The sequence below is a fragment of the Limanda limanda genome, chromosome 13 (genome assembly GCF_963576545.1).
Source record: "Limanda limanda chromosome 13, fLimLim1.1, whole genome shotgun sequence".
NCBI lineage: Eukaryota > Metazoa > Chordata > Actinopteri > Pleuronectiformes > Pleuronectidae > Limanda > Limanda limanda.
The window spans coordinates 10,566,123-10,588,703 of record NC_083648.1 but is presented as its reverse complement, the minus strand read 5'-3'; the positions used below and the strand labels follow the sequence as shown (position 1 = coordinate 10,588,703).

The 22,581-nt window shown below is 44.7% G+C and overlaps 1 protein-coding gene across 1 annotated transcript in view; it reads left to right on the top strand.

Moving 5' to 3' along the window:
• The first annotated feature begins 304 nt into the window (after window positions 1-304).
• agap3 (ArfGAP with GTPase domain, ankyrin repeat and PH domain 3) overlaps window positions 305-22,581 on the top strand; it is a 74,484-nt gene continuing 52,207 nt past the window's right edge. The window contains exons 1-9 of the mRNA XM_061084608.1: window positions 305-425; window positions 1,295-1,410; window positions 2,323-2,388; window positions 2,591-4,205; window positions 10,092-10,150; window positions 13,117-13,204; window positions 17,007-17,092; window positions 19,554-19,695; window positions 20,671-20,805. Coding sequence (XP_060940591.1) covers window positions 305-425; window positions 1,295-1,410; window positions 2,323-2,388; window positions 2,591-4,205; window positions 10,092-10,150; window positions 13,117-13,204; window positions 17,007-17,092; window positions 19,554-19,695; window positions 20,671-20,805 — 2,428 coding nt within the window. The remainder of the gene's footprint in view (window positions 426-1,294; window positions 1,411-2,322; window positions 2,389-2,590; window positions 4,206-10,091; window positions 10,151-13,116; window positions 13,205-17,006; window positions 17,093-19,553; window positions 19,696-20,670; window positions 20,806-22,581) is intronic.

Here is a 22,581-nt window from a genome sequence, read left to right as displayed (position 1 = left end):
GGGCCACTTCATCAGGCTTCTGCTGGTAACCACATTATCAGGTCTGCATGGAGGGAACATCCCGGCTCCGGCACCATGCAAGTGCCAGAAGAGAGTGAGTTGTTTTTTACAGACTTGATGGACAAAAAGCTGCAGAGGACTGACGTGCTGGAGCTGAGGAGAGAAGACAGAACCCAGGAGGACGGGACATCCAAGTGATAACCACAGATTTGGACTGACACCTGATAGTTCAGGCGTTTTTTCTTCATGAATGGTTGTTCTGTGAGTCATGGAGACGTCCCTCAGGTTGTAGGTGGACTACAGTATGTTGCTGTGCTTCGGGGGTCGAAGAAGAAATCGACACCACCAGGGCCAGTGGAGCGAAAAGGACGGCTTGCTCGATGATGAGCCCCATATCATCCTGAACCCCTACTACCTAGAAACAGGTAAAGGCCAGAGGAGTCAGCTCAGGCTCGGCAATAGTTCGTAGTCTCTCACTAATAAGATGCAAGATTTGCCCTGATAGTACATTTGGTTACAGTGCACGGCAAAACATAAAGCAGTGAGTCTCCTTAATATCTTAAATGTTTTCATTTGTTCGACCGACAGTCGGCTGATAAGAACGCAAACGCTGCAGAAGCTATGAAATGGCAAAGACCTTGATTCTGCCAGTTTCAAATGATGGTATTTCTTTTCTCTCTGTTCAACCTGAGGAAATGATCTGTGCGTCATCCATTACAGGGCTACAGGCTGCTTTTGTTACGAAGAGTAGAGTTTTTCAATCAACTTCTTGAATGGAGCGGCTGTGATGCTTGGGCTCAGACTTTACAGTTTCATGGTCATACTGGATTTCCCACAGTGACGCACTCAGACTCAACAGCCAGTGTTTCACTCTGTTTTAGGTTTCTGCCCAAAGCCCTCACAAGCAGTTCTACTCAATTGTACCCGTTTCCAAGTTTTATATATATATTTAGAATTTGAAAGCTTTATTGTCATTGCACGACTCTGTACAACGAAATTAGTTATCTAAAAAAACCCGATACATACTTACACAGATTCTTGCACACACACATTCATAATTAATATATAAATAATAGAAGAAAGGTCTGCGCATAATTTCATAAGCATAACAAAGGAAAAGTTCTAATGAAACTTTTCATATATAACGTTATATATAATATCTAGAGTGCTCCTTGAATATACTTGAGGGAAATTATAGCAACGTTAATGTTATGAATTAGTATTAATTTGGCCTCAGGAAAGAAAACCCCCCGTTTTCTGTTTCCTCCCTGCTATTTTCTCTTTTTGACCACAGAGGGGCAGTGTTTCAGTTCTGCAGAGCTGGTAAAACCTGGCTTCATTCAGCTGGTGCTGTATATTATAAAACAGGGATTCAGCAACTCATCAGAGACCACCACACCTCTAAAAAGAGTGGGAACATGTAAAAGCTGTTTACTTTAGGATTTTTTTTCCTCACTGGCTCAAAATGCTACAGTATTCACTATGAAGTTTGATCCTGAAGAACCTGGGGAGTGGATGTAGAGATATGTGATGCCCAGTGAAGTATTTCATTCCACGGTAACTTCAATTTCCTCACCATAAATAGTTGTCCAGGTCGGCCTTGGTATTAAACTGAAGCCCTCCCACAGTGTGTGGGCCGTGTAGTGGGAGCCACTGGAAGCTCTCTGTGGAGTTGTGTTGATTCACCATGTTACTAACACAGGTTCCGTTTGTGTTGAGAGGCAGAGCTTTTCTTTTTGTAACCACAATCCTTCACTTTGGTGATTGTTAAAATATGGGTTAATGAATAAAATACGTCGCTCGCGCTGCTCTCTCTTGTTCCATTAAATATGAAAAGGGATCCCCCGGTACAGTGAGTTGCCACAGGTCAGGGGAACACAAAGAGCCCATTCATGGCTGTTTTGTTGTGGGCTGCAGTCTCTGTTGATTACAGCAATGTGTAATCAGCTCTGTCTTCTCTCAATCGCATGTTCACCTCTGTCTGTTCCTGTCTCGGGGGGGCTACTCGCAGCTCAGGGGGTGTGTTTAATGCCCGTGGGATCCACTCCTTGTTTTCCATGTATCCAGGGGGGTTGGAAGGCAGCTGAAAGTTCAAACAGAGACACACTCCCTCATGCTCTGCATGGAGAGAGCACAGAGATTAAGGGGTTTGTCTGCACCGACAACAAGGAATGCTCACAGTTCGTAACTTGCCAAAGAGGAAGGATGATTCCGTTTTTTTCCCAAGTTTGCAACTTTTGCAGCTTTTACAGATTTGCCTCTGTTGCATAACAAGGACTGGATACCGTGTTTTTCTTTTGTTCGTCTGCCTGTGTGGGACAGGTAGAACACAGTGTGTGGAGAGAGCAGCTGAGTGAGTCTGCTGAGCAAAGGAGCCGGAGGATGCAGGTGCCAGCCAGGCTTTACTTTAACTTCTTTGAAGTTTTTTTCCCATGTCAAAGGTGAAGGATTATGCCTGGCATAGGAATTCGGCCGTCCAATGAATGACTTTATGAGCTCAACATCTACAACTTCCAGGCAGGATGTGAACATTTGCCTACATGCTATGTGCCTGCAGTAGTGTGTGAATAAGGATGTCTGTGTGAATCAGTGCAGTGCCATGCTATTCTTCAGCAGTGGGGCGGTGGATGCAACCCCAAGGAGTACAACTATTGACCAACTGCAGCAGGGGAAAAGCGTTTACCACATCTCTGTCACCCTGAAAGAAACACAGGGAGATGCACCGGTCTCAGGGAGTGGAATGGGCCGGGTCATCCACACCCTGGTGGAGAAAAGCCAGCCAGGAGGAGAGAGAATGAGTGTAGTGCCAATGGAGAAAAGCCCCAGGCTGGGCAGGGCAAGGCAGGAGCTCAACAAGTGGCCCTCCCTGGGCCGTGCAGGTAGAGCCGGGAGGCAAAGAGAGGAGGTAGTATTGGAGGAGAATGAGGAGGAGCTGGAGGAGGTGGAGGGAAAAATGAAGACCGACAGGTTTTTGAAACCACCCTCCAAAAACTCAGGTAACTCCTCACAGCAAGGAAGAGACGTGGCAGACGTAGCTGCTCAGAAATACACACAGGAGCATCGGGTTCGCAGCTCCACGTTAACCTCTGTCACCGTCCACGCCAGGGGGCTCGTCTTTGGGGGAAATGGCTCGGTCGCCGGACACAGCTCTCTGCCGCGGGCCTTGTTGCGAAGGCCGCGTCAGGATGGAGCCCCGGTCAGCAGGAGGACGGTGAGCATGTATGGCGACCCACTCCAGCAGCAAGGAGATTCTCAACCTGAACCAGAACGAGTGCTGCGGAGGCCCAGGAGTGTTTGCATGCTGGCAGGCCCAGGCCCAGTTCTGTTGGCGACCCAGCAACCCCTCAGCGGGGAAAGTATTTTAGAAAACAACCTGCCGTTCCGGACTAGGAGGGCTGAGCTGAGGGCAGTGGATGGCCTCAGTTCTTTCCTGGCTCAGCGGCCCTCATTCGCTGCAGAGGAGACCCCCAGGCTCCGCCACAGGAACTCAAAGCCCAGGCCTGTCAGCATGACAGTACTGGAGCTGAGGAAGAGGGGGTCTGATGACGAGATAGACAGTCAGAGGAGCTGCGGCCACACAGGAGGTGATGGAGGTTATCTCAAAGGGGGCTTCCGATGGAGGCTGTTTGGTAAAGCACCCCAAGATAACAGCAAAGAGAAGGACAGTGAGAAAGAAGAAAAATCTCCTCCCAAAATCAACAAGACTGATGCTCCAAAAAGTACTTTGAGCTCTTTAAGACGGAGCCTCAGTCTGCGAATCAGGAGGACCCGGCCCCGGGACAAAGCTAATTTTGGTTCTGAGGGGGAGTCAAAGGACGACTCTCGGACTAAAAGTACGGCCGAGGAGACAACAATGCCTCCGCGACCTTTCTCATACCTCACAGGGAGAATGCTCCCAGCCACTAGTGAGCAAACAGAGGATGGGGGCATGCAGTACATTCAGTATCACAGCAGGGGGAAGGTCAAGGTAATGGAGGTCCCCCTGTGTCCAACAAAACTGTCCTCCAAACCGGTTCAGGAAGAACCAAGCATATGGCAGCTCATAGCCAACCGCTTCAGGAGGAAAGAGCAGCCATTCAGTGGCAAAAGTGAATCCCAGCAGTCCCAGAGCAAAAACACTGGCCAAACCCCCCCGGCTGGGAATAATAAGTCACAGCCAGTCGCCATAGAGACTCCTGTAGGCATTGACTCCCACAAAGGTCAAGGTAAGACCTGCAAGATTGCTGAATCTATTTCTCAGTTCCTTTCTTCACATTTTAGCTCCTTGTGCACTGCAAAGAAAGCCACAGCTCAAGAGAAACATGGAAATGTGCTTCTCCCCCCCCCCCTTCTTCTTCCTTCTTTTCTTTAGTCGGACAGGCAAATGAAAAACACATGGGGAATTGTGAGTTTGGACGGCGTTCAAAAACGTCTGGTTCCAGAGAGTCCTTTTGGAATTTCTATTTCGGGGGCTTCTTTATTTCCCAGTGTCGTGAACCGCCTGTTTGTTTGCACTTACGCAGCAATTACTTTGCTTTACGTAAGAGTTTTGAAGTTGAGTAAATGGGTGGGCGAGCACAGTAAACTGGAATCACCAGATGACTGATAAGATCACATTATAATGGTTGGTTTTACAGTGGCGTAGCACAGCCCCAGAGCTGTCTCTGTGTCACCCGAACACAGGACAGAGACTGGATAATGCTGTCTGCTGGCCCGGCGCAGCCACGCAGCTCTAAGCAGTAGCATTAAAGCAGTTAGTGGCTGTGATGGGGATGCGTTTGGCAGCTGAGCAGAGCTAAATTAAGAGGGCTTACATGCTATAATGATGGGGAGAAGAGAAGAGGACTTAAGCACTGTGTTTAAAGGTTAACTCTGACAGAGGAGTGCGTTTGTCCAGTTGCCTGGAAGAGCTCGGAGACCAGAGGCAAATATTTGTAACTGTGAATTAAAAGGTGCGATTTTGCTACGTTTTCTGCGTTAAGCTCCGATTTCCCCACGTCACGCTAAAAGGCCTCATTAGTCGTCCGTGACAACTAAATGACGTCTTCCACCGTGCTTTGGTTCATTCTCATTAAGCTAACCTTTGAGTTAGCCGAGCAGATATGTCATTCTCCAGCCAATGTGGAGCTTGTCATGGGTCCTGAGGTCAACCCTGTTGTCGCGGTCTATTTGTGTTTGTGGATGACGTGTTACCAAGGTTACCTGCACCTTTGTTGTGCAGTGTCGGGTTGTATTCGTCCATTTATCCCTTTTGCACAGTCAGTCAGTCAGTCAGTCAGGCACCAGGAATGTAGGAGTGCCGATCAGCTTGAGCAAAGTGAGGCGTTCAATGCCCTGGGTGGGACTCTGTGCCTGTTGCTACCTGCTTAAGTGCTCGCTCCCTAAATTTAATCCAGAAAGCTGAAGCCCGGCCCTCCCACCGCTAAACACACACATGTGAACACACACACACTCAGTTTAAATGCGTCCTGATGATAACTTGTGAGTGCGGCCTGGGGGAGGGGTGCTGACAGGGGGAAAGGGGTAGAGCGCATCCCTTCAACAACATTCCTCTAATGAATCCACATTTAAATATCAGTCCCTTTAACATGAGACAATTTTTTCGTCAAGATCCATGAATTATTCTCTGATAAATTAACAAAAATGTTGAAAAAGTGAGATCCGCCCCTGATCCACATCGGTACCAAAATTGAATGAGTTCTTCCTTGGGTCATTCCCTCCCCCCCCCCCAGACCAAATGTCACGGAAATCTAGTAGTTCCTGCATTATCCTGTCAACTAACAAACAAGCAGACAAAATCAGTGACACACAGTCTGGACATGAGTGGAGGGAAATCTGTAAATATCCAAATATAATTTGTAATTGAGCATGAGCCACGGAAAAGTCTCCTCTCGGGTAAATGTTGTTCTACATTTCCGTTGATGAGTAGCATTGGGGTGTTCTCCAAACTAAAACTAGCTTTTGACAACAATTCTTCAAACAGTGGAATCAGCTTTGAACTCGAGTGGGGTCTGAAACTTGTTAGCGTCTGAATCCGCGGTTGATTGTTTCCTTCAGTTTGTTCTCTTGTCCTGTTCCGTGTCCCTAATCAGATGAGCTAAATCTGACACATTCCTCCCTAAGCTCCGCAAATGGAGTCGATCAACCTGAGCATTGTTGTGCGACACGTCTTGAAAACCCAATTTGCAAAGCTCGTGTTAAATTAGAACCCCGTTTGAACCAGGATGTCGAATTTATTTTCAGGGGGGGGGGAGTGATCAATGCGCGTCGTGCAGACAACACAAGGATTTAAGAGCTTTAAGTAGGGCAGAGCGTCCAGGCCGCATTAGACTGGCACGACATAAATGTTTTTACCTTGTTCTCTGGTGATTGTTTTTCCTCACCTACCTGCTTTGATGGAAACAACAGAGTGATGTTTGGGAGCCAGGTGGAAGAGACATACAAGCTCCGACTGTGATGTTCGCCGTGTATATTAAGCTGCAGTTTTTCCTACAAGCTCCTTTGCAGAAACTCTGACTGATGTGTGATTGTTTGCCCATGTGAGAATACAGCAGGTTGTTTTATTCTCAGCGAGTTGATGGGCGCGCCACAGACATAAAACTGAAATAAAAGAAAACTAATATTCTGGTATGAAAAATAGCTTTGAAAGGTCAAAGCCAGAGTCTTTCTGCTGTAAACAATAACATTTGATTTCTGGAATTCATACGTCATGTCCTGCCTCCTACACACTCTACCCAGGCACCCCTCACCTGAATGCTCCGGAGATCCTCCTGTTGTTGTGCATGTGTCTTACCTGGAGAATCTCCTGCTGTAGTGACATATCAAGGTCTGGACCCAATTGTCCGGACATTTTATGGGGTTCATGCCTACGGAACCATTTTGTAAAGACGTGGATGATGAAAGTAGATCGACCTAGGAATGTCGGTTGGTCGTGAGGTTGGCAAATCGAGGGGAAGTAGAATTACTAATTGCCAGCTAAGAACACACTCTGTAATTTATGACGGTGGGAACGCACGGTCGGAAAGTCAGTGGAAGTTTTTCGACCTCAGCCTTGTCCCCTCTCATTCCCAAAACCGCTCCGGAGTCGCTGCATTTAGGCAACGCGTGCATGTGTGTGCATGCGCCCGCACTCCAATCACCATCTGCGCCGGGGTTTCTGCTCACATTGCATTTCCATTTTTCGTGAAATGGAATAAGTTTGAGCAGGAGGGGAGGGGAGGGGTTTGGGGGAGTTGATTGTGCTCCGCTACCTTCAGACTGAAACGGTCATTTTTATGTGAGTGGACATGAGCAGTGAAGTGAAAAACAGGACAAACAAGCTGGCAGCCCAGTTTTTCCCCTCGCAGAGACAAAGACACTGGTGTCCTCTGTGAGCTGTACACACGCTGGGGGCTTCCTGTTTCTATCGGCTTTCTGGGACACGGTAATGTGGGGATGCTCATATTTAAAGGATGACGTAACACGGAGCACATGGTTTCAATTTGGGCTCTTTTTTTCTTTTCTGTAGCAGGCGACCAAACTGGTTGTGCTGCCGCTGCTATAAAGATGGCAGCGAGTCGGGCACGTTCCCAATGCTGTAGGGTCTGTTTGTGAGACGGGAAAAATAAAAATACACTTTTTACAGTGAGAGATTTGATTGTGTGTTAAGTCTTTTGCAATTTTGCATAACAGATCCTCATTTCCACTTCCCTTCTCTGTCTTTTATCTTTTTATGTCCTTGAGAGCCTAAGTGCTGTTGTTAGGATCAGCGGTGAGGGAACAAGCTCGTCAGCAGAGCAGAGATTCAATTTCTGCCGAGGCTTTGATGACACTCGGTTTCCCTGCGTGGTTTTCTATGAACTGGTCATTGATTGAAATTGTCCCCTTTGAGTCTGATTACCTGAAGTGTGCATTTTTACATCTTTGCTGTTTTTATGTGTATGTTTGTCTGGAAGTTAGCAGCTTTACATAAAACTACAGGACAGATCACTACGGAACTCGGAATGACATTGGGAGATGGGGCTTTGCAGGTTTTTGGACGTTTTCACCAATTTCCCAGGAAATAATTTATGGATCTACATAAAAGGAATCAGGCATATTTAGGGAACTAATATCTGAGTGTGTGAAATTTGGTGCAGTCTGTATTTCAGGGGACTGTTGGGCCTCTACTGAGGGTTATCCTAGCTGCCTCTGTGTTAATGTTGGGTTACCGCAGCAAACACTAAATACTGGAACCCTCCAATGTGTTTGTCTAATTGTTAGTTGTGACTTTTTCATCTTTACCAACCCTCCAATTATGTGACGGAAAACATTCACAGGCCATAAATGAAAACCTTCATATAATGGGACTAATGGAAGTTTACAAAACGACAGGAAATCCAAGGAAATGAGGCGACAACCTTTTATCTGATATCACCTCAGAAGAGCACTGATTTGTTTCCTGCTTTTTAAAACCGAATCAGGTGAGCGCCTTCCAATCATGTCCCGACATGTCCGAGCTCCACATGAGGGACGTGTTGTTTTAGAGACGATGCTCTGTCCCACGTACGAACCGCGGTGGAAGGCCCGTCCTACTCGTCTCCCCTCCCACGACGAGTGAGACACACAAAGCTCTTTGTAAAGGGAGATCAGAAAATACGTAAACATTTCAGCTGAGGGGCCTTTTACTCTAATTGTAGTGAGTAAAGGAATTTTTGGCTCAGGTCTGCTCAGCTGTGAGTCACGGCCCATGTGCTTTAAGCATAAATCATATAGACAAAACACAAATGTTTCTCATAGTGAGCATGGATACTGGACTGTTTACGCTGTCACTCTATTCATATTCTCACTGTCCAGGGCACAAAGGGAAACCGCTGCTGCTGCAACCAACAGGCTTAGAGTAATGAGGGCCCCCTGTTGGGTGGATTTAAACTTTAATTGTTATGGTTTAGACCCTGGGGGGGGCGTACCGCACACCTTGTTACCTGGAGACAGGAAGTCTACACTCCTGTATTAGAGATAGCATCTTCTACTCGGAGGCTTTAGAGCCATGATCCAAAACAGGAAGGTGGCCTTCGTTCTAATAGTTGTTATGACCCAGCAGTGTGTGCTCCCTCTCTGTGGGAAACTGGCAGCAGAGTTAGTATTTGTTTTCAGTTTTTTTTTTACTCCTGAGGGTTTTCGTGGTTCTTTAAAGTACTCTCTCCCACTGGCCATTTTTAAAGCTCTACTACCGAGTCTCGAAATGTCACTAGGAAGCAGCCGACAAGTAGAATCAGGACCTTTTAATAGGTGTCTATTAAATGGATTAGCTAAATCCTCCTCAGGAATGGCTCTGTGTTGAAACCTTATATAGAGATTCTGCTAACAAGTGTTTCACAAAGTTCTTCTTTAGTTTGGTGTGTTTCATAGGTTGTCAAGTTGTAGAATTGTACTCAGTACAGAGCGCATACATCCAACAGTCCCCTTAATATGAATCACGATGCCCCAAATTTCCCATGGCTGATATTTTTTTACCAAGTACCGTGAATTATTCCCTTGGACAATCCGTGAAAATGTCAAAACCTCCTTATCTCAATATGTTAAAGAGAGTGGGGGTAAAATTCTGGATCAGACCCCTTAATAGTGGCAGTTGCAGATAGATTTCCTGTTGATTTATTAATTCTCTTTTAATTGCAGCTCTAATTTGTTAAGCTGTTTGGTTTTCTACTTACGCTGATCAAATATTTTATTGTAATAGCTGGGGCAAAAAAACAAAGAACTGAGGTTATGGCAGAAGTAAAGGTCAAAGTGCACCAGGTTGAAAAGCAATATCTTCCTTACTGTTATCCTCCAGCTTCAGTTAGCCGGGTGCAGCACGTTATCTATGTGTAAAGGTAATAAAAAACGAGGGGAAATCAGGACAGTGTGTCGTTGGAAAGATACTAAATACCTGACAAGATTGCTGAGGTGTCATCATATCGGTTTTTACAGCTGAACGATCCATCACAGAACTTGTTGCACACATTATGACAGCTCACAAACTGCAGCTGTAAAGACACTTCATCATTATCACTACATCATCCAGTGGGACATACTGCTGTACCTGCAGCTGGGGTCAGATGGGAAACTGCTGCTTGAAATAACCTGCTTTCTCTCCTCTTTTCTCGTTTCAGACTCTTTTGTCAACAGTCAGGAGTGGACATTGAGTCGGTCAGTGCCAGAGCTGAAAGTGGTGAGAGAACATTTCAAATTACTAACTGTCCCCTCTGTCAGTTCGCCCCCTCGCACGGTTTCATCTCGCCGATGAGAGATCACAGCGTCAGTCAGTGGGAAAGCACGTTCTCTGTCCATCTAGAACCGGTCCTGTATTTTGCATGAGCGAGAACTGGCCGGACATTTCCTCCCTGGCTGGTATAGTGGGTGATTTTTAATGGGATGCGTTGGCATGGAGATGCAGGGTTGCTTGCAGCAGGACACGAGATGAGTGACAGTTTTGGGCGAGACTAGTGACACATCCTGGGTCTGATCCCAGCAGCCAGTGAAACACACACACACACACACACACACACACACACACACACACACACACACACACACACACACACACACACACACACACACACACACACACACACACACAGAGCCAATGCCAAATGCGCAGCTAACATCCTCACATGGTTTAATGTCTTCCACCCATAGAGACGAGCTGCCTTGAAAACCTGCTCTCCACCGTTCTGCCAGCTGAAATGATAATTCCATGTTAGGTAAATTCATTGTTGCAGCACCTTGCAAAGGAGAAAACTTCAATGGGATAAAAAGAGGGGTGTGTGGGGGGGAGATTCACAGCGGCGAGCGCAAAGACAAACTTTCTTCTTTCGTCTTTCAAGCTCTTGAAATGCTTCAGTTCCCTTTTATATTTCTACGGTGTTAATTGGCAGCTGCACACAGGGGTTTACCAAACGGACCTGGAGAGACTGAATTAAGTGTTTCCATGATTCAACTTTCACAGAGTAGCTGTTCAGCGATAAGGTCACACTGAACAGAGGCTTATGATTTAAAAAAAAAAAAAATAAGATGGCAAAGTCATTTTCTTCTTTTTCATGCCACTGAGATAGTAATGATCGCAGCTGGGGTCGAATTATTATTTGAAATGATGAGGAATCCTCTCAAACATCTGCTCCAGCTGTGCAGCTGCACCCTGGCTCCTGTACTTTCATGATGGCAGCTCAACCGTGGTCAAACCTTTACGTGATCGTCCTCCTTTGAAATCTGCACACTCACATTCCCACATCAGAGTTGAAAGAGAGTAAAAGCTTTCCCGCTGATGAGGCAATTTGATTTCATGAAGCCCATATAGCAGCAGGTTACAAAGCAAAGCAGTGAAAACAGCAGGAACCCTGGATCCGCTCCACGTTTCAAGTCGATTTTTGTTGACTCATAGCTTTCAAGGAACATAGCTGACAACTTTTACTAACTTAAAGCGTATGCGTAGTTAATTCTGCCGGGGGAACCTCTCCATATATACACTTCAATTATGGAGAGGGTCGACTTGGAAAGACCTGAAACAGATCTGTTCTCCTGTGCCTCACACGTCCCTATAATTAGAACCATACCTGACTTTAACACCCACTAATGATCCGGAGAAGAGGAGGGCGATGGTGGGAGGAGGAGGAGGAGGAGGAGGAGGAGGAGGAGGAGGAGGAGGAGGAGGAGGAGGAGGAGGAGGAGGAAGAGGGAGGGGATGAGGCATGTTGCAGCCTTTGTTCTTCCCAGACATGCTGGCTTCATCGGCCCACCCTCCACCATGCATCACCCTGAAGGCGCTGCAGTAGTTGGGCTCGGCCCGGACACCAGGGAGAGGAAGCAGGGAAGAGGTGGAAACCAAATCGATGTTGGCCACAGGACTTTCCTCATAATGATTCAACCTCACACAGCCTGTGTAACGGACCGGCCCTTTTGTGGTTCTGTTCCTCGACTACAAAACAACAGCACTTTCCGTCACTGCCCACCCTTTTCTAAGCATACAGTACTTTTGATTTGATTTGCAACATTTACAGAAGCAGAATAAGTCCCGTTTCTATTTTCAGTAAAAGTTGCATAACTCTGAAAGGTAATTACAGCCAGAGCGATGTTGCAATTCTGAGGCAGATACTAATGTGGATTATTTGAGGTTTTAAAATTAGGCCATTATTCATTTTGCACATCGTACACCAGCACTTCCCACGCTGATGAATAAATAATTCTATTTATGGCTGTAATGGGGGTGCATGTGCTCCATACAAAGGTCGTACAAGTACACAGACTTAAGAGTCAAAGATAAGTTGAACTGAAACTATGAGGTCTGACTGACGAGATGGACCACAGCACGAGGACACGGCAAATAGTGCTGCACACACCAAGATAGAGATCTATCATCTTATTATGAGAAGTGTAAAAAACTTTATTTATACAGCACTTTTCAAAAATCAAGTTTAAAGGTGTGCAACATTTTACAGTTCATACATATAGACGTCGAGATACCTTCAAAAATCACAACTAACATTATATATGTTAACAGCCGTATGCTACCCACCCTGTAAGGAAGTGATGGTTGCTTTTTTCGTTTTGTAATTAGCAAGACTAGAGCCACCCCTCAGAATGAATGTCTTTCATACTGTACATAATGCCTTTTTAATGTGGGACTTTCCAGCATGAAAGATTATAAGTATTAGAAGTGTTTTGGCTAGCTCTCACTAACGCTACTTTACCGGAAATCATCTATTCTTTGACGCTTTAAAAACGATACTTGCCAGTGGCAGTACAGGGAAACTGCTGATGTGGAGCAGTTAAGTGAAGGTGAAGATTTAATGTTTATCACTTTGTCACCTAGATGCAGTTTTTTTTGTTGTTGACCGTAATAAAAAGTCAATAATGGGCTGAAACCTGCAAAACCACTTTTATGATTGACGTTAAATGTTCACTGTTGACCTCGGAAAGAGCTTGACAAAAATAGGGTTGGCATTTTTTGTATTTACAAATTCTTCTGACACAATTTGTGGCCTCGCTCAGTGGAGGAAATTGCTGAGCAAGGCTGAAAGCTCCAGGAACACCTTGTGCTGAGATCGTTTTTTTTTTCAGGTCACCATTATGGTCTCTTATGTCTCCTTCCTCTGCTGTGAACATGTCATACTCACTGTATTTCTGCTCTGGTCCCTGCAGGGCATTGTGGGGAATCTGTCCAGTGGGAAGTCGGCCTTGGTGCACCGGTACCTGACGGGGACGTACGTGCAGGAGGAGTCTCCCGAAGGTAAGAGTCTCCTGGAGGTGAAGGGTCAGGAGCTTATATATACAGTCTATGGTCAGGAGGAGCTGATTCAATCCCAAAGTGAAGTGTGGCTCCTTTAATGTCATTATCACGCTGCTCATTTACCTCACAGCTTGTGTGAAATAACATTTTTACTGACGAATGAAAGTGAAGTGACGTGAGGCTCGATGATGTCGCCCGATGATGCTTTTCAAAAGTCAAATTATACAGACACCCGCTGACTGCTAAATTAGCTTCCTTTTGTTTTTCACCAGAATAAAGTGGAGTTGGCTCTGACTGCTCCTCTGCTCAGATGGGTGGTTTATCAGGACGTGTGTATTAGGATGTTTACATGACGCATGGCACCAGTTTGCCTTGTGAGAGTGTTTTTCCTAATTAGCCTGTTGTGTGTTTGATTATATCAAGCTTCTCGATGCCAGCATTTATAATTGGTGTGGCTCAGTTGATGAATTTCCATTTCGTTCCTCCACTATCACTGGTGAGATAATGACAAAGTGTAACTTTCCCAGTAAATTAGGGATGTGAAGGTTCCGCATGAAGGTAAAACTGAACTCCATCAATTATCTGAGACTTCAGATGTAAGATTTTGATCACAGCCGTAAAGCATTAACTTCCTGGGTGTCCTGATGGAGAATGAGCCGGTTCAACATGTCTCCGTATGTCTCATCTGCAGGAAGGGACCCCCCCACGCCAGTTGTAACTAACTTGTTAAGATTTGAAAATCTGATATCCTAGAATTTATCAGCAAAAATCATACTGAGAACGCCCCCTTCTGGCCCCGAAAGGTACGTCCTCTCCTTCGAAATACGCACAGAGATGTTGGCAAACCCAGACTTAGCTGATGATCTTTGAGGGGTTTTGCAGTGTTTCATTTTACGAGTAATTATAGCGAGGATGAGACATGAAGTGCATAATTAGTTTCTGGCATTTCACTGCACCAAGGGAGGAAAATGTTCATAGCTTAATTAGTCCTCGAGAAATCAATGGTGGAAAAATGCAGGAAAAACAGAGCGAGTGTTGTTGCTGTAATCAAGGAACAAACGTGAGCTCTTGCACGGCGGCGTGTTGCTGTGATACAACATACCTGTCTCATGATGAGCAGCTGCCCTTTGCTTCTTATGTGCTCTGACACATGACTTTGCTTCAGGTCGGGCGTTTGCATTGCAGAAAGCTTTGCCCAGCGGAGGAAGGTTCAGCAGCCATGCCTGTGTGTGTGTGTGTGTGTGTGTTTGTGTGTTTTCTCGTCAGTGTTTTGTTCCTGGGCTTTTGCTATGATATCTGAAAAAAATAAGGTACCGGGGTGTGTTGCCATGGCAACACCGGATGGAGCTCTGTCGGATTGTGGCTCTGTGTCAAGGTCTAAGCCTCGTGGTAAGCAGAGTGTGCTCACTGCGTGTTAAACCGTGCCCACCGACTCACCGTCTCTCTGTAGGCAGTTTGCACGGTTATTAGTCGCCTTATTTTAATGTGAGCTTTGACAACACGTTTAAATTATTCATCATTACTCCTCACCGTGTCGGAGGAAGAGAAGAGCCTGACAGTGTGCTGCATTTTACTCCCAGCGCTGCTTTTCAGTTTTTCGATGCGTTGTATCAACTCGGCTCTAAATTAAGACAACGGCCTCCTGGATGATTATGTAACTGAAATATTTGCCTCAGATTCCACGCGTGTTTTTCGCCACATCCGCACGCCTCCGTTACACAAACTGGTTTCAGTGAGGCTTCTCCGGCGTGACATGCAGGACTCGCTGCCAGCGTCCACACAAACTGTGATGAATCTGGTCTCGGCGTAATGAGATCCTCCTCATCTCTTCTCTCCCTTTGAGCAGGATTCAGAAACGCACAGACACGTAGTTTCTCAGTCCTTTGTCTGAATCTCCAAAGCTGTGTGAGTTCAGTGGAAGAGAGAGAAAAAAGAAGCTGGCTGGTGGTTCATGAATCTCTCTCTATCGCTCTCTCTGTCTCTCTCTCTCTCTCTGTTACACAACCAGCATCCTCCCGGGCTCGAGAGCTGGTGCAAAAGGCTGGGAGAGTCCCCCATTTGCCAAGCGGGCTAAAGTGGACTTAACCGGGTGGAAGCTTGGCTCGAGTGATACGTATTTGCTTGTTCAGACAGGAAATCTTTCTGCCTATTCAAAATGACAAGAACTAGCTACTGTATTTCCCTCCATATCTCTCCTATGATGTGAGATCAGTGCTTCTAGATGTTAGCAAACATATCTGCTTGTGAAATACCTGGAAACATATAGCAGGTGTAATTTTATTTAGCCTTTTATTCATGTCTGGATATTTCCTTTGCTTTTTTTCATCATATTTCCCATTCATAAGGCACAGCTTCCAATGCTTTCTAATGTAAATGTTCCTAATCCCCATAGGATCCCAAAACTATTCAGATTATATGCAAAATCTAATTTATTGCGGAGTTCTCCCATCAGCCTGCTGTTTATCTGCAGCCAGCGTTACTAGCGGCAAGGAATATGCATTTGAATCTGAAAGGGAATGAAGAGGTTGCATAACACTCCGTTGCGGCCAAGTGTCAGCTCCTCACTACTACCCTGTAGACATGGTGTGACACGAGGCACACCAGTTCAGAGGATTTCTGATTTGATCTCCCATTGATTCCCTCCCTCTCATTTTAATCCATGCGTTAATTTATTCCAATATTCCTATCTCTTCACTAGTGTAGCTCACTCAGTGAAGTGATGGATAGAGTGTACATGCAGCCTGATGGTGTTTGTAAAGTGAGAGCTGGGTCTTTCCAGGACTCGCGGCGGTGGCGCTGAACTCGTTCGCTCAGCAGCTGTGCATTAGACATGCTAAACGGGGATTTCTCGTCCGTATAATTGGCTCCGGAGAGACCTGGCTTCCTGTCGGCATATGATCATATAACGGCAACACTTTGAGGAAAATCAAGAAGCTGCAGTTTAACTCACTTCACCAAACTTTTTTCTTAGACATGTCGAGCTGTGCTTTGAGGAAAAATGGTTTATTTTACGATTGAAAATATAATGTTACAGTTCTCCTTTAAATGACTAGACGTATATTATATATATCTTGTCCTTAAATTCTCCTTCATGTTTCCAACAATGTTGGAACTCTGAGAAATCCCTGAACGTATTCAAGGGAACGGGATGTGTCATCTTCATCGCTACCATATCTACGCTACCTGTGGCTTTACTCTTCTCCGCTACAACTTACAGGGAAACCGACGTATGAGGAAGGAACAAACCCTCCACTAGCCAGTTAGCTATTATCTCCCTCCATTGTTGGAAGTGGTCACTAGCAATGAATGACTGTCTAACGCAGGGTCAGAGGGGCACTGGTCCTAGCTGGAATCCGATTGGCCCTTTTCCTGTCAGTACTCATTCAAACAGCCACCTATATACGAACACATTGGGATTGAACAACGAACAATTTGTCAAAGTGCAGCTCAAAGCTATAACGCTAACCTTGAACAAGGAATGACTTCAATAAGCACCTTACTGAATCAGGAATCGTTCATGGATGTCGGACATATACTGTGTTGCCAATTTAGATGTATCCCTGAGTCTCATCAGGTAGATTTTCATCTGCAATGGTGGTGAAGACCAAAACTGCATTCAACCCGGTCTCTTGTTGTTTTGATCGAGAGACTCCTAGTGGTCATAGTAACATATAGTTAATTTAACTGGTGATGTGTTGTTGTACCTCTGGAAAGACAGCATTTTTTTTGCTAGTACTCGGCCGTAAACAACATGGAATTTTAATTGACTCTTGAAATAAATATCTCTCCTCTTCTTCATCAGGTGGACGGTTCAAGAAAGAAATCGTGGTGGACGGACAGAGCTACCTTCTTCTGATCCGAGATGAAGGAGGCCCTCCAGAGCTGCAGGTACGACCGCTGTTCCTTCTCTCCGAGGGTCCAGAGATGAGACTGCAGACTGTGATGCAGATGGGAACCGTTCACAGACAGAGCGTCACTGCTCTGCAGGACTGTCTGGAGCAGTGTGACGCTGCTCTGTGGTCCTTCTTCCTAAAGCACTCAAAGGGCAGCAACAGATCAATGAGCAATCTGAGCCAAAATCTTTGTGTGGGTGTGTGTGTGTGTGTGTGTGTGTGTGTGTGTGTGTGTGTGTGTGTGTGTGTGAGATCAAAGGGACAGTGCAGCAGATATGGATGCGTCCCTTTACTTTGTGAAATATGAAGAGTATTCGAGTGGGATGTTATTGATAATGTGATCAGTCGGTTTATGCTTCTTCAAATGTGATAAATGGAGGAATTTCTTCCCACTAATCCAGTCCTGATAAATGACGGAGCAGCCGTCAGATACACTCAGTTATTCCATGTTTTTTCCAGACAGTGTTGGGTCTTACCTCCCACATACTGATGATCCAGGGCTTAAATCAACTTAGCATCTGGTGCCCATGCTTTCTGAATATAGGCTGATATTCATTCTGACTTTCTGATTGCACAGTATCTGCATCACCCTGTTTTGACATTGATATAAACAACTTCTGTGTGACTGAGTAACTACTAAATAATTCTATCAAATATAAGTTATGGAGTAGAAATGTGGTATTATCTTCTGAAATGTGCTGGAGTACAGTGGAATAGAAAGCAGCATAAATTGGAAATATTCGAGTGAAATCACATATAAAGCTGCTAAAATACATTTTTATTAAAATCAATGAAAACAACTGCTGCATCAAATGTGATCTGACAAGTCACACAGACCTATCACTGAGTTCCACAGTTCCTCTCAGTGTTATAGACATTTTTATGTCCTTTCATTTACAGGGTTGATTCCCGCAGCCTGCAGTGAATAATGCCCAAGAATCCATATTGTTTGAGCTCTAAAATCAATATTTCTTGTTCCTTCTGCTAAGTAGCAGAATAAGTATAAAACATTAATACAGGTTCATGCACCAGACTTAAGTTCATTAATGTAGTTATTTCCCACCACTGGAAAACAACTGTCTTGGGAGTGTTTTAGCTTTCCCCTGTCTTTTTATTAGCAAAGCCTAATGTTCAACACTTAATTTACTTTGCTAACACGCAAAAACGTGGTATATGTGGCAGAGCGTGACTATTAGGGCTTGTTGAGTTTTCTATTGGATTTTGGAGTTTCATTTCTTAACTATGAGCTATTTGTCCCCGCTGTTTAAAGCTGCACCTACAGTCCATAGATTAGAAAAGAATCTAATAAGCCACGCGCCCCAGAGAGAACACAAGCCGACCCGCTGCAGGCTTCATTCATAAGATTCAGTGTCTCCTGTCACATGTGATCTGGGTGTGAATTCATCATTCGGTGTCTACGAGCCGCCGCAGCCACAGGTACCCGAGCTCACATTTACACTTGCATCATCTCGCCCTGTGAGATCGGGGAATAGGAGTGAGTTCAGCTCGGTTGTCGGCTGACTGTGTAATTAGTGGCATAATTAAAGGCCTCTGTTATGTTCCCACTCACAGGGAGGCTGAGCTGAGTTGTGGCTCGGAGGCTTGAAGAAGTGGGGGAACACAAGGGGGATAGTTATCATTTGATTGTCACCGTTAGGGCTACTCTGGGTTCTGCTCCGGCTGAGAATGGATGGTGATTAGGATTGATTTTCCTCCGCCCGGGGGGGGGGGACCTCTCGCAATTTGATCGTAAAGTATGTGGAGATTATGAATGTATGCGACAGTGCAGATAGAATGGTTCCAAGATTATGATAGCGGAGGGGATACATAAAACAGAAAGGGCTTCAGTGGCAGGGTTCCATTCTTCACTGTCAGGCCACCTGGTGACGGTGCCCAGCCAGTGGGTTGTAGCTTCTGCTGCACTGCCCCCTTCTGTCTGTATGTGTGAACTGCCATTACAAGATAAGACGCATGAAAAACCAGCTCAGATGTCTTTATATTGATATACATGTTTGATGAAAGCATTCAGGCAATCGTTCTTGAAAAATCAATAAATAACCAACAAGACAGTATATTAAACCCCCATACAATCCTTTCATTTCTTTGTTTTAAATGATTGAAACTACAGTTGTCATAAGAAAACATGTGTAAATTCTGAATGTATCACATATTTTTCATTTCAACATCTTAATTTCCCTGTTTCACTTATAACTCGATGTTCTGTATATTGATACTGGAAGTTTCAGTTTCCGCATTAAAATAGTTGAAGCTGTTTGTCGGAACACGACGGCTCCAAACTAGTAATAAGTTCTATTACTCGTACGGACACGAAACCACATTTCTGAGCGGCGCGGTGGCTCTAAAACAAACCGTTAATTTGTGTGAATGTTCTCGTGCTGTAATGAGGTTTTATTTTTCACAGTGATTCAACGTCACCTCCTCTGCTTTGTCCTCAGTTCGCTGCCTGGGTGGATGCGGTGGTTTTCGTCTTCAGCCTGGAGGATGAGATCAGCTTCCAGACGGTCTACAATTACTTTCTGCGCCTCTCCAGCTACAGGAACACAGCTGAGGTCCCCATGGTCCTCGTTGGAACACAAGGTGTCTGATCTGATCTGATACACACTTCTGTTTTATCAAGATATTGCTTCCTCTGAAATTGAGTGATACTTTCCTTGCACAGGAAGTAGTCTATGTTCTTACACCGTCTTTATACTATACGGGATCCAATAAGGGTCTGAAACCGTTGCCAGTTTCATAGTAAACCATCGTAACATTACCTGTGGTTAATAGTACCGATCAAGTTTTTATCAGTATTAAAATCATGGTTTATTATCGTGGTAATATGGTTGATACTGTGCAGAACCAACAAAGTCTCCATGACACAATCAGCCTACTTGGCTGAAAACTGAACAGTGGAAAACACTGGTTTAATATGCTGCCATCATCATATTCAAAAAATGACTTACAAATTAGATTTTTATAATAATTACACTTCTTCGAGCTAGAGTCTTCTTCATTTAAAGATAATGTTGCACGTTTGATATTTTGTGGTGGCTACATTATTTTCTTTTATTGATAATAGATACATTGATTTAATATCAAACGTGTTGAAATTACTTTAGTTAGTGTATCAGTACTTTTATAACATTGTCAGCATACTTTTTAATAATACAACGATAACACTGATAACTTTACTATGATCAGGTTATGACGTTTTCACAACATTAGTTAATTAATACATTAATTTCTATTCTTTTAATTTCTTTATTGTCATGAAATGCCATTCAAGATTAAAAATGAGTTGATCCTGCTGACGTGTGTTCGAGCCTGATTGTCAGTATCTTATTTCAGTAAATCTCTGTAGTACAAACACTGTTAGAAACACATCAATGCGACGTCAAGTCAAATGTGTCTGAAAATAATCCAAAATAATAATTGGGCTCCAAGGGAGCCACAGGTGCAGACAGACGATCTAACACTTTGCAGACGCTAACACAAATATAGAATCCCTGCAGCCATATCCATCATATTAAAGGTTTGAGTAACATTTATCTTCTTATCCTGTCCTCTCAGATGCAATCAGTGCTGCCAACCCCCGAGTGATCGATGACTCGCGGGCCAGGAAGTTGTCAAATGACCTGAAGCGCTGCACTTACTACGAGACCTGCTCCACCTACGGCCTGAATGTGGAGAGAGTCTTCCAGGACGGTGAGAGGGGGGGGCGTCTGATGGGGTCGACTTGTGATAGATGGGAAACAACAAGGTGGAGGCTTTTAGTAGAGCACGTACCTCCACTCTGACCAACCAGTCTCCTTAAGTTCAATCAAGCTGGAGGATGTTCCGTAATATTTACAGACAAAACCAATTCATCAAAGAGGTTATTGACAGATTATCTATACTGATTCTTATTCGGTTACAGTCCGAGTTTTCAGTTTAGTACCTTATTTCCAGGCCAGGTCCCTCATTGCAAAGGCAGTTGAACCAAAGGCTGTGTTTATTAACTGATCACCATCATACATTTTTATCAGTCTTATTTCAGAAAAATTTAAATATTGTAGGTTGATTTCTTGACAAAGCCACACCCAGGATACAGGATTTGTTCAACTCAAGTCTAGATAGGTGAGTTAAAAGCTATCAGCCAATCAATCACTTATCCCCTCTGACAAAATATCACATCAATATAATGTTTAATCAACATTTTTGTTCTAATCTTCTGCGTCAGTCTGTTAAACATGAGTAGAGCAGGTATTAAAATTCACTGCTGGTGATTTGTTTCCCTTCATGTTCTTCTAACTATTGTGAGTTTCCCGAGTCACATACATTTCCTTCACTCACATGAAGGTTTATTCAAATGCATTAATTCCCTGTGTGCTGCCGCTCAGCAGCTGTGATTGGCAGTGTTCTTTTATGAACAGTTGAGGAGACATTAAAAGGCTCACTTCAATTAATTCTGCCGCTGCTTTTTTCAATTAAATTCAATACAATCGTCAAACACTACAACAAGTAATTATGGAAGCTAAACCCATGATGTAGGTTTGCATACAAATGTGCCGCTCCAAGCGAGAGAGAGACTGGTTAATATGCAGTTGCTGATAAATGGGGAATTTCACTTTTAATGTCTCTTAAAAGAATCTGAAAACTTTCTTCCTTTTTTCCCCCGGAATCCATAATTGAAGTCATGAAAGTGTCATTTTGAAACTCGGCTACTTAAACTGTGGCACATTCTCCCCTGAAGGCTGCGGCTCCTGTGAGAGCTCGTCATCCCGCCGCACAACATCTGAATATGCAACACAATGTTCACTTTGCATTTCATCGACTGTCGATGCAGAGACGTGTTGTCTTCCCCGCCCTCCCCGCCTTAATTGTTTCCTGAAGCCCATTTTGAGATGATTAGAAGAGATGGAGTGTTGGCTGTCTGCTGGTAGAAGTCGCTCTGCACTGTGCGTTATCTTTTTCCGTATCTTTTTCCCGCCGCGCCGCAGCAGGCAGCCGGGCATCATGGTCCCAGCTGTCGGCCCAACTTCAAATCATCTCTCTTTCCCCTCGGTGCTAATTCACGTCACGCGCCCGCCAAACATCTCCTCCCTCCCTCGCCACTCCACCCCTCACTGGAGTGTGCCATGAATTAAACGACGGATCGTACCAACTGCAAACCGGCAAATCAGGTTGTTCGGATGGTGACAATAGTCTCATTTGGTTAACATCACGCCGCAGAGCTGAGTGAAAGACAAAAAAAAACAAATGGTGTGATTACTCTTCTTGGAAATAGAGGTAGCTTTTTTTCCCCCTCCCCCCGGAGATGTGAATAAGCCATTTAGCAGTGAGCTGCTCGCTACCTGACTGGAAAACAAATGGCCCGAGGTGGTTGGGATAATGTGCTCAGATGCTTCTGCGTCTGACTGGAATTAGCTTTGCTTACTTTGCTGTGCTTTATTGGATTAATATGGTTCATGATAGCGTTCTGTTCGGGGGGAAATGGAAAAT